General features: G+C 35.3%; 1 protein-coding gene across 1 annotated transcript; it reads right to left on the reverse strand.

Moving 5' to 3' along the window:
* Positions 1-2006: 2006 nt before the first annotated feature.
* LOC108743750 (prominin-like protein) lies at positions 2007-11353 on the reverse strand (the record flags this gene model as incomplete). Its single annotated transcript, XM_018479342.2, has 10 exons — positions 2007-3120; positions 3316-3408; positions 4725-4877; positions 7229-7279; positions 7518-7639; positions 7696-7854; positions 8139-8273; positions 8337-8534; positions 8598-9039; positions 11070-11353. Coding segments are annotated over 10 exons (1653 nt in total), but the record flags the coding sequence as incomplete, so codon positions are not given.
* Between the last annotated feature and the right edge of the window lie 885 nt (positions 11354-12238).

Consider the following 12238-nt stretch of genomic DNA (forward strand, 5'->3'; position numbering starts at 1 on the left):
TGTTCGTGAAGTTTATGCATTGTTATATGTAGTATAAAACGAGGATTAGGACATAAAAAAGTAACATTACAATTTTAAATAAATTATGGGTAAAGGTCTAGAAGACAATCCTTTACTTCTGCATCATTGTAGCGGAAAACAGATTTTTGTATTAATTATTTTTATTAGATAACTTTTTTTTAGAGAAACTGTGATAAAACAAAATACATTATTATTTTAAAACATATTGCATTTTATTTAAAATACACTTTTTTTGTTTTGGAAAACCCAAAACATAAACGCAAGTGTGGCATTTCAAACCCAAAATCACCCATTAATTTTTTTATTTGTTCATTACCTACGTATTGTGTTGCAATTACAGAAGTTCCGCATACATTTTCATATCCGCTTCTGCATCTGCTTCCGTATTTTTATAATGGAAGCTTATCGGATCTTTCGCCATTTTGAAAATAAATATATCGGAGCAAGAAAACAAGTTGTAAAAATTTGCTACCTTTATCTGTTAGTTGAACTTGGCCGTTTTCAAAACACAATTTAAATGGAATTGCTCGTTGCAAATCTGCATGTTCTAATAATTTCATTTCTATTTTATTTTATTCATTTTGTATATCTAGTGTTTGCTCAGTGGTGTAAATGTTAAGTTAACAGTGCAATTTTGAAGTCAAAAAGGGCGCATGACCAGTGCGTTAAAGAATCATCCGAAATCATTACACTTCCGCATCCGCAAAATTTTACCATTTACTTCTGTTTCCGTTAAGACACTTCCGTTGCATCGCTACCAATGTATATTTAATAAGAAACACAAGTGCGGATGTTGCCTTGTCATCTAAAGCGATTTTCAAAGTTGAGGTCGAAAAAACTATTTGGGGAGGGGGGTGGGCAATTAAGTCATACACCTACGATATTTTGTTCACCGATACACCATAAGTAGGTAAGTTATTAATTTTTATTGATTGCTATAATAAATCTGCTGCGCATCGAAATCGAAATAAGTGTTTCAGTCAGTGGCGGATTATCCATAAGGCAAAGTAGGCATATAATAAGGAAGTACCTAATAAAAAAAAGTATTTTGCAAAATATATGACCGCCAGAGGGGCGCCTATGAGGTGCTAGCCTAGAGCGGGCTCGCCACTTAATCTGCCTCTTGTTTCAGTGCAAATAAACAAAGGAAATTGACATCCTCCGGGATGTTTTCCATATATGCCTATTGTTCACTTTAACGAATCTTTTTTCAAAACTTTTCAAACGTTCAAAATAGCCTCACCATTCACCCGCAGGTAATTTTTGTCGAGACCCTTCACTAACCATTTTTATGATGGTCCGGCAAGTTCGAATTCTCAGTAATAGTTGAATGATTTGTTGCTCTATTTTGTGTCTTTAAGGGCTATTTTTGCTCGTACATTTCGTATTAGTCTTTTTTTGTTTACCGAAAACCTAAAATGCTTTCCTCTAAAAGCAGTCGTTCATTGTCACTCGCACAAAACAGCATCTCAACAAACATACTCTCCGCGGGATATAACATATTTTGTACGCGTATTTTTTCAACAATTAATTTTTTTTTATTGACATAGTGTATTTTTAAAATTATTTAATAAAGTTCAGTGTTATTGTTAGTGAAGAAATAGTGCGTTATTTTATATCCCCTTATACCTATAATTTTCATTATTTTTACAGATTTCACAGTCACAGATAATTTTCGCCACTCTACGGGCATCCCTTTAACTNAATTGATAACAACTCAATTCCACACCGAGTTACGTTCATCAATTAACACATATTCTTCCAAAAGGGGTTCTAAAGTGGATTGCGGACCAAAAAGCAGACATACGTTTATATACTTCATTTTATTTTACTTTCGTCAAGTTAATAACAAAATAAATGACTAACAAAAGGATAAAATAAAACCATTTACTGTGTTCTTATATTTTACATTCATTCATTTTTTACAAAGTACACAGATACACAAAAATAAACATAAAATTAACGATTCACTAACAGTAATTAGTAATTATTTATTGTTTATCAATTAGTATAGTAATAATAAAATCTCATACGTTCCGCTTTTGTTTTTTCCAATAATAATTATAAAGATTTTTTGATTAAATCGATGCGGAAATGGACGAATAATACATTATTTATAATAAATTGGTTTAGGACAATTACATTATGTGATAATTCCGAAAGTACGACAAAAATAACATGGAGAGGTGTACAATTACGATTATTTCTTTTGCACTACGATAATAAGCATGTGTATATGTATGTGAAAATAGTGATGGCTTTTTATGACAAAATATATTACCTTATTACTTCCCCTTTGCATATTCCTAGTAATTACAAAAAAAAAGTGAATTCATCACTAGTAAAAGAAATAAAACGTTATTTTAGTTTAATCTCAGTTAAATTCATCAGAAGCCAAACAGGAATTTGAAAAAATACTGTGCCACACGTCATTTCTACGTTTGAAACAGATGAACGATAGATAATCGATAACAATGATCGTGAGCAATAGAGTGTATGTTTGAAATGTATAAACAGATGACATAGAATGGCAACACTAGACACTAAAAATGTTTTTAAAAGGTGTTTCGAGGTATAAATGTATGTACTTACTATAGGTACTACAAATGCTTTGGTTCTAACATTTCCGCGTAGTCTCCTACATAAAAAAACAACTTACCTTGAGCAAATACGTTTCTTGCGAATACGGCAACATGAAGACGTTTCATCGATCGATTCATTAATTAATTAATTATTTGACTAAAGCGAATACAAACCTTAAAATACAAGTATATCACAATAGATAATTCAATAATTTCATTTATGTGCCATTCGATCGTTATGGCAACTCAACATATTATTACCGCTATTTACAAAGTAATGGATAACAATAATTTTTTTCCTCCTTTATCATTGTCAAACGTGACTAATATTAATCAATGTTTATAATATTACTTAGAATGAATTAATAAATAAAACTACCGAACTACAAAACTTCGACGAAAAACTACATATATGTATAATATATAATTAAATCAATGTCAGTCTAGGTAGTCTTTTCATTTCGAAACCCTTATTCGATCCTTTAATTCAATATTATTGATTTACTGTTGTTGATCCCTGAAAGTATAAAAGATGCGTGATGAAAACAATCACTAATTTACACAATTAGATTATGAAACATTCATATAAATATTTAGAAGAAAATAAGGTACATAAAACGGTACTCTGCCCATGCCTTTCGCCGAACAAGGACAACAAAAAGAAGGAAGACCACAATTACACGTATAAAGCAAATTTTATTAAAAGACTTACGTTCCCGGAAAGTAGTACGGGGGTGGTCTTTCGTATTCGGTCGGGGCTCTTTGGTACTGAGGTGGTCCTCCATTGGGAAAATCTTCCCAGTGTCTGAGTAACAAGACAGACCCAATTATTATACTACACGACGGTCATTCAAAAGCAAAATAATTCTAAATTTACATCAGGAAATGGAAGAGTAAAAGGACAAATCGACCGGATAGGAAAGCAGTAAAGCCGGTTCTGTACGAAGCCGATCGGACTAAAATCGGAGCGACGATAGTTGGACGATACTGTAACACCATCGACTTATGACGATCGCGACAAAACCACGTCTTTACCATGGTACGCACATACGTTGCAAGCGTTCGGAAACATTTTTTTGACGTTCGGTCCATAGATTCGGATCTGTCGTTGTAAATGAGGAGTTTACACGCACACACATATGAAAACACATCTATCCCCATTTTTATTAATGTGCGGATGCACCCAAAAGCATAATTACAACGTCCTTTTCATTTGAAGTCTACATCATGTCTAAATGCATTAATTGCACGCGATCTAAGAAAAACTCAATGTGGTTGACCGATTAACATCGTTTTAGTGGTAGCTTTATATACGATCCGGTCCGTTTCAGTCATCGTCCGATCACAATTAGGTCGGCTTCGTGGACAACTGGCCTAACACTTATCATTATGATAAACAAAGCATATTGTACATCTAAACAGGCATCTACATTAAATTTTAAGGTTCTAATCTTTAGAGTTCTGTATCTTAAAAAGGGAAATTAAAGCCAAACTAAGCTCAAAAGTACTTTGGTTACACTGAACACCGCCATTGCATAGAAAAGCATTTTGCGAGCGTACCACTGCCAGCGACGAGGACTGTCGTGACGTCACATACTAAACGGGAATGAAACGCCATGAATCGCTTTATCTTTGATGCATTTAAACATTTTTTAAGTACTATGAATTTCGCCAAATTTAGTTCTGTACAGGAGACGATCCATTATCTATTTAGGTAATACTTGTTTGAACCATTTTGGTGATACACTTGACAAAACAATTTAATCCGATTCTTGTCACTTTATTGTGACTATGCTCACTTTTTTTAGACTTGTTTGTCGTTTTGCACCATATGCCCCCTTGAACTCGCGCACAGTTAGTGCCTAGTTTTTTGAGAATGGATATTAATAGGTACTGATGGAAATTCTAATAAAAATAGAAGCAATCCAAAGCATTCTACTAGTTTCCAACGCAATTTTTCTTTAAAAACGTTCAGTCAAGAATAATAGGTGAGGGTTCATGTCAAATTAGGTTAGGTTAGGTTAGGTTAGGTGTAGACTATACTAAACTGATTCCACAAAACAAAGGGGGGCAATTTTCTTAATTATAAAAAATATATATTTTTTAGACACTAACACTTACTTTGGGGCCATATCAGCGTATCGAGCTTCGGGATATGCAGAGCCGCTAGCAACGGGGGCAGCCCTTTCAGTACCCTCTGCAACATACGTCCCTCTGCCGTCTAAACGTTTACTTTTCTTTTTCTGTTTTTTCTTGGCATATTTTCCGCTTGGGCTAAAAACCACTGCGTTAAAATTATCGATCGGCACAGCACGGAACGAAGGTGCTGATTAGATGGTTAAATATTACCAACAAAAAACAAAATGAAAAAACTTGGCAAAATTATCGGATGACGTGCAAGAAAAACTAAATGGTATGCAGCTACTGGTTAAAAAAAAAGGAAAAATTACTAAAGAAAACGTATCTACACTAAATAACGACCAAATACTTCTGCATTGATGGCGAGACCCAGATGAAGAAATTGTGAAAACCCACACAGCTATGTATTTAGTGAGAATAGCACTAAGCCTAAGCAGATCACCCAAAATCTATTTATACGTAACTTATTTACTATCTAAATCCTATCGAAATCAGAACAAATGATACATCACTTCAAGATAATCGAAATCTGCCAGTTTTATTCAATAAACAAGTAGATTAAGTGTTGTTATTACCATTTTTACTATTGTTTTATTTTGGTCATCTGTTATAGCATCGATATATTTTTAATACCATTTATGCCACATCCATGGATAGAGAAGGTTAGAAACGACGAGGTATTAGAAAGAATAGGAGAACGGAGGACTCTATGGAAGTCAATAAGAAATAGGCGAGATAGGTTGGTAGGACACCTTCTCAGGCATGAAGGTCTACTCAGAGACATATTATAGGCAGAAGCGGAAGTTAGGAGGGGTAGAAGTAGGCCTAGATTAAATTATTGTTCAAAAATAGTTAAGGATATGTGGGATGGTCTAGTTTTAGGGAAATGCGAAGATTAGCTCAGGTTAGGAAAGAGTGGAGATGCGTGTCCAACAACTCTTAAGACTGACGACCTCATGATGATGATGCCTCATCCATTCTTATTCATATCTAACATATTAGGGTAATTCCGGGAGAGAATGTACACTGGGAAAGTTGTCAGTTTTCGCGACAATACTTGAGCTCGTTGCTGTTAATCAACGGCAGTACTGTACACGTGTTGCATCATAGGATAAAGATTTTGGCGTTAAAGCATATGAAGGTTAAGTGATGAGTGTTTTAAGATCAAGGTGGTCGTGAGAATTGTTGAGAAGTTGTCAGATTTGTGTTGTATTTAACGAAAATTACCTGTGACGACTCTCCTGTAAAATTGGGAGAGATGGCACAGCAACATTAAGGGAGAGACGGTTCATCTACCATCTGTCTCGTAGAATAGAAAAGTATGGTACTTTATCATCCGTCTAGGAAGAGAGAGAGAAAGCCATTCAGCAACCAGCAGGCTTGTTCAGGAAAATACGACCAAAGTCCAAGAGCAGTTCAAGAAAATGATACCCCAGGAACCATGTTAGACAAATTTAATCCTGTACCAGGTACATCTTCCACTGGTACTGAAAAGTCTCGGAAGTGAACGAAGCAGGTGGCAGCCATGTTAAAATCATCGGATTAAATTGAAAAACGAAAAGGCGTCAGAGAATCAAAACAGGCGAAAAGATTAAACCAAAGAAGAAAAAGAGAAAGGTAGTGAAGAAAGCGGTTACAAATGAGTCAACAACAGGCGACGACAATTCAGATTTTACTCTGCAGGAATCTAGTGATAGATAGTCTTTCTGAAGACGGCTGGATGCAGTGCCTCCAATGAGATAGTTCCATGTAGAACTGCTCAAAGTATGTCAATTTTTCTGACATGTGCGGAAGGGTTTTACGTTTTTACCATTAAATCTCAGACTTTTCTAGTGAACCATCTCACCCGTAGTGGCTGTACCAACTCACCCAACGATGTCGGATGATATGATGCAGGTGACGAGAATAGATTTTAGTTCAGTAACTTGAAAAAACAAGTGTGCAAACTCACCCTGAATTATCCAAATCGTTTTCGTTATTACTATCAGTCAACGTTTACGATTGTAGAAATTTGTAACACTGATGGCATATTTAAGGGTTATTCAACAATCTTCTTATATCAACATGAAAATAAGAACACACTCGGAATGGAATAAGTATTACTACTATTTTATTCGTCTGCTGTAACATCGAGACATCATCCACTTCTTAATTCTATCTGACTTATACCAAGTTAGTTTTTGTTATCTCAACCTCCACAGTTACAGAAACCTGTAGCATTCATGCCACCCATTAAGGATTATTTAAAAATTTTCTGTTATCAGCAGGAAAATAAGAACACACCCACAGCAAGAAAATAAGAACACTTCCAGGGTAAGTACAGTCATCAATTAGTAGGCTTATTATTATTTACCAAAAGTTGAGAGAAAGTGGTGGGGGAGGTAGGATGACAGAGATACTACGCTAATAGTAGTGTTTAATATACACATACACACATATTTATCTATGTTCGATCGTTAATCGATCAAACCATATCAAAGAGTTACCTGTGAAGTGGAATGTTGTCTCTGTCCGTGTACACATCGTGCAGATATTCGCTGTAAAGACAACACAAACAACATAAGTAACAACAAAACAAAATTCAAACGAAAAGAACCAACTGAAACTAAAGGGCAGAGCATAAAACAAACAGATACGTCTTTTATGCACGTATGTATGTATGTATGTATGTACAAGTACAGAATGACCATCGATTACTACGACACTAAACATCATTAAGCCATCGAGAAAGCAATAAAATGGACCTTCAAGTAAACAGAAGCTGAGTTGACTTACGATTCGACTAAAGCCCCCGGATACGGCTCGTACTTTTGATAAAGGGTTGCCAATTTGATGGAGAGAATTATTGTTGGAATAAATATTATGAGACTCCAGAGTATGCTGAACCAGTGACCGTTCTGTAACCAAAATAATTTTTCGGTTAATCAGTCATGTCACGAGTTTTTAAACGTACCAAAGGCAAAAGGATTTTATCACACGTGGCAACCAGGGTGGAATTCAATACTAAACTGGCCGGGTAACAGTCACCCACCGTATCCTGGGTGTTGGTCACAACACGATTCAAATAGGATCTCACTTGTTTTTCGATACTCGTTATGAAGTTCACGGCAATCTGGAAAGTTAAAGGTTAAAACATTCAATTTGTTCCATGAAAGCTGTGACTAAAGTGTCCTTCCGCTAGAGTCTCTTAAGTCTTCGATTGCTGGTGCAGAGATGCGAGACCACTCATACGGAAGTCAAGAGTTGGAAGAGTTATTGGAAAATGTTGCTCTCATGAAGCATTAATGTTTTATAATTATGGTTTTTGCTGATAAAAAAGATAATTATATGCAAGCAAAAGTTGATAAGCAAAAAACGGAAAAGGCCTTGAACATAAATTGCAATGAAAAGTCTTACCTCATGGAGGGTGGTGGGTCCTTCTGTTTGTAAATAACTTTGAGCTTCTACCAATTCAGTTATCAAGTCTTGTATGGCCTCCTCAAAGCTGCTTTTACCGAATTTAAGGCTCTCCTTTAAATTCTCAGCAACAGACTGAAATGTGTCATTATAAAAAACTACTGAAGACATCTGGAAACTCATCGCTAATCAACTCACCATCATCTGTTTGGATTTGGCAGTCATCGGTTCCACGAGCATCGTTTGGTAAGTGTAAAGGTGGAAGGTGCTAAGTCGAAGAGATGTGGCAACATCGTGAGAGTAGTCCAGTTTATCTTCCACTGCTTTTATCACTTCTTCTAATTTTTCAATCAGGAAGTTTAGACTTATAGACGTTAAATTTTGAGACAATTTCAACTACAAATGAAATTAAATATGATATTAAATAAATTAGGCTTGAAATCAACAAATACTCCTCACCTCTTCAATAAACTTGTCGTATCCAATATCGGCTATTCCTGATTCCACCAATTCCGTTAGTTGCTTTTGAGCAGCTTCATCAAAAATTGTAACTGACGTATTAGCTTGGATTCTTGAAGTCAGTTCCGACAAAGTTTCGTTTATATTGAACTTGTCAAGATAATTAGTGACATCGTCTACGTTAAAAACTGACTTAAGCCCTAACACGTTGTAGACGGTGTCATTCTTATGACAAGATTCTATAATATTAGCGAGATTAATTTTCAAATTGGACGACTCGAAACGATTTTGAAGAAAGTCGTCCAAAAGCGAGATCACTTTGCTCTCCCTTGGTTGACGAAGAGAGTCACAAACCATCCGTTGGGCTAATATCCCGGTTAGGAAGTAGATTATTGTGATAACCGCTAGTACAAGGGAGAACAGGAACATTATTCCAACAGCCCTAAAATAACAAGTAGGAATCTCATGGACTAGAAAAATTTGAAAGTTACGACTATTACTTAAATCTAAGAATGGCACAAGACTGTTAGAAAATTATTATATGCTGATTTCAAATGGTTGTAGTCGTGGAATCCCCCACATCCCGTAGGAAAAATTTCCATTGAAGTTCAATGGGAATCAATGGTAAATTTGTAAATTCCATTCAAAACCATTTGGCATAAATGGAAAAATAATTGTTTTCATTTACAATAATTCCCCGTAGAAAAAAATTCCATTGAACTTCAATGGGAATCAATGAAAAATTTGTAACTTCCATTTAAAACCATTTGGCATAAATGGAAAAATAATTGTTTCCATTTACAATATAATTCCTGGCCACATATACTATTAGCCTTTTCCGATACAGTTTTTGCTTGCCCAGGTGCAAGAGTAGTGATATTGCCAATTAGGTGGTCGAAAATCAATAATCTAGTTTTACCCATGCGTGCATGTTGGGGGTACGTGAGGGACCACCATGGCAGTAGAGTGAGAGACAAGCAAGGTAGTAAGATGTTTGATTAAACTGGTGTATTTCATTTAGACGTTGAGCATTTTTGCTCAAAAAAGACGGAAGACGTATTTATGGTGATTACACGAAGACGTATGTATTTTGGAAGACGCGATACATTCAATATTGTATATAAGTTGTATATATTTAGTTCCTGTTTGTTACTCGTTTTGCTGTTTGCTGTTTATATTCATTATGTTTCTTATATATGTATTCAACTACCCGGAGCCTTTTATTAAACAACCCCTACATAAGTGAAAAAGCCTACATTAAAAGCATTGTTTGATGATTTTGAACCATGCCAAAATATAGAGGAGGCCGAAGTCATCTGTGAGAGTGATGTAGTTTTATCAGAACCAAGTGAAAAAAAATCTAAACACAATGATGAAGAGCCAGTGCCTTGGTTCAGGTACCTGAGGAACCAAATTCTCAACAAAATAATATGGATTATGGAAAAAGGCATGCTGATGAAGTTCCAATGGAACGCAATGGGATTGAGTTCAGCAATGGAAATCCCATTGAGTTCGGGAATGGGAATCCCATTGGCAATTCTCCATTTATTACCATTAATTATTATCAGTGGTAATTTAATCGAATTTTTTTAATAGAAATTGAATGGAAATTTTTCCTACGGGATTACGCCGCATACCTCGACTGGAGGCACATGAGTGATAAAATATCCATTTAGACGCATGCTAATATCGTTCTACACAAACAGGCGTCCACGTTTACGCATAGCCTTAACCATAGACCTTGTTAGCATTTGACCCCAATGACAGCATGTTTTGGTAAATTTGAACTACTCAGTACATTTCTAATTACAACGTCGTATCAATTTAAAGTCATTCATTTTCCTTTCCTATTCATACAGGATCAACTTTCAATAACGTAGAATTATCTCGTGGTATTTCCTTGTAATCTACTTTTGCTTTATATCCCTTAACAGTATTTAATTAACCTTCCCCAACAACATTACGAAAGAGAAGAGTTCTATAATCGTTTAATTAACGTTTCACATTTAATGGAGGGTATATACTATTTAGATTCACATATCCCCTCTCCCACGGTCAAATTTAAAATTCTATAATGATTAATAAAAGTGTAAAAATCGTAACGCAGGCAAGTTTTCAGCGCAAGACATATCTGTCAGAGAGGAACAATATAATATAAAGATGAAATGAAAATGTTTCTCATTTTTTTTTTCCACATCAGTTTTCGACAGTAACAAAAAAACTTTTAATTGTGACTATTGCCAGCACTTTTACTTCACGGAACGATGAAGCGTTTAAATTTGAATATTTTCAAACCTGACGCACACATGGCTTCATTAGAAGCTTAAATGTTTTGTTATTTTTTTAGTTGTCTTGGTTGACGATGATTCTAAATGCTTTTTTATTCTGTTGTAATAGACAAGTTTACGTAACATTTGTACTCGCCTGAGCGTTAATACCGGAAACACTTATTCTAAATTATTCCCAACTTACGTCATCAAAAATCTGCTGCCTGCACCCTTGTTACAACAATCGTCGCTGTAGGCATCCGGCCGCTTGCCGCAAATGCCGCAGATAAGACCAAGAGCGACGAAGAGAGTGACCAACAGGAGAATGGCACTAGCACCAAGACCTATGTAGTATCTAAAGGGTGTGAACTCCTTTAGATACCATTCTAAACGGTTCAGTGGTTGAACGGTATTTTCGTGCAGTTCATTAGAAATGTCTTGTAGAGTTTTTGTGATGTTTGAAGCACCTCTTGAAATTGCAGCACCTATTCAATTAAAAAATCTTTGCTGATAATTCAAAACTAATGCATAAAATTAGAAGAACAGTTGCTAAGTAAAGTATTTTTGAATTTCGTTGCTGATTTATTTACTAATTTAGCGTTGAAAGATAACTATCTATAACAGTGACGGTTCACTTATAAGAACTCAGCAGCTCTCCTATTTCTATTTAATTCGTTCCTTCTTCGTTTATGCACAAGAAGATTTAGATTGAATTGGGCGCTTCATGAAAAAAAAAATGAAGAATTGTATAAAGAGCAACAGGCATCTATAGCGATAGATATACAGGGGCAGAAAATTAGTATGTATAAATTTGCAGATAATATAGCAGTATTAACACCTAACAAGGAGGAGTTATAGATAGCTTTAAATAAAATGGAAGCGGTATTGAAAAAACAGTACTGTATGAAAATACAGAGAAGTGACACAAAAATACTGGTATGGGGAAAGAAGAAGAAGGGAATAAAAAATAGAGAAAGAACGAATATAAAGATAGGAGACAGAAAATTAGAAGAAGTGGCTGATTTTAGGTATCTAGGAAGTCAGATAGTCAGGATGGAAGAGGAGTAGGGATATAAAGCAGAGGATAGTGTAAGGTCAAGTCGCCTTCAATAAAAAGAAATCACTTCTATGCCCGCGATCGTAGAATTTAGAAATTCGAAAAAGGTTGTTAAAGGTGTATGTTTGAAGCGCGGTGCTGTAGGGATGCGAAACATAAACGATGGGCGCTGCGGAAAAAAAAGGTTAGAAGCGTTCGAAATGTGGTGTTACAGGCGAATGATGAGGATACCGTGGATAGAGAAGGTTAGAAATGAAGAGGTATTAGAAAGAATAGGAGAACAGAAGACTCTATGGAAGTCAATAAGAAATAGAAAT

The sequence above is a fragment of the Agrilus planipennis genome, unplaced genomic scaffold (assembly GCF_000699045.2).
Source record: "Agrilus planipennis isolate EAB-ADULT unplaced genomic scaffold, Apla_2.0 scaffold793, whole genome shotgun sequence".
NCBI lineage: Eukaryota > Metazoa > Arthropoda > Insecta > Coleoptera > Buprestidae > Agrilus > Agrilus planipennis.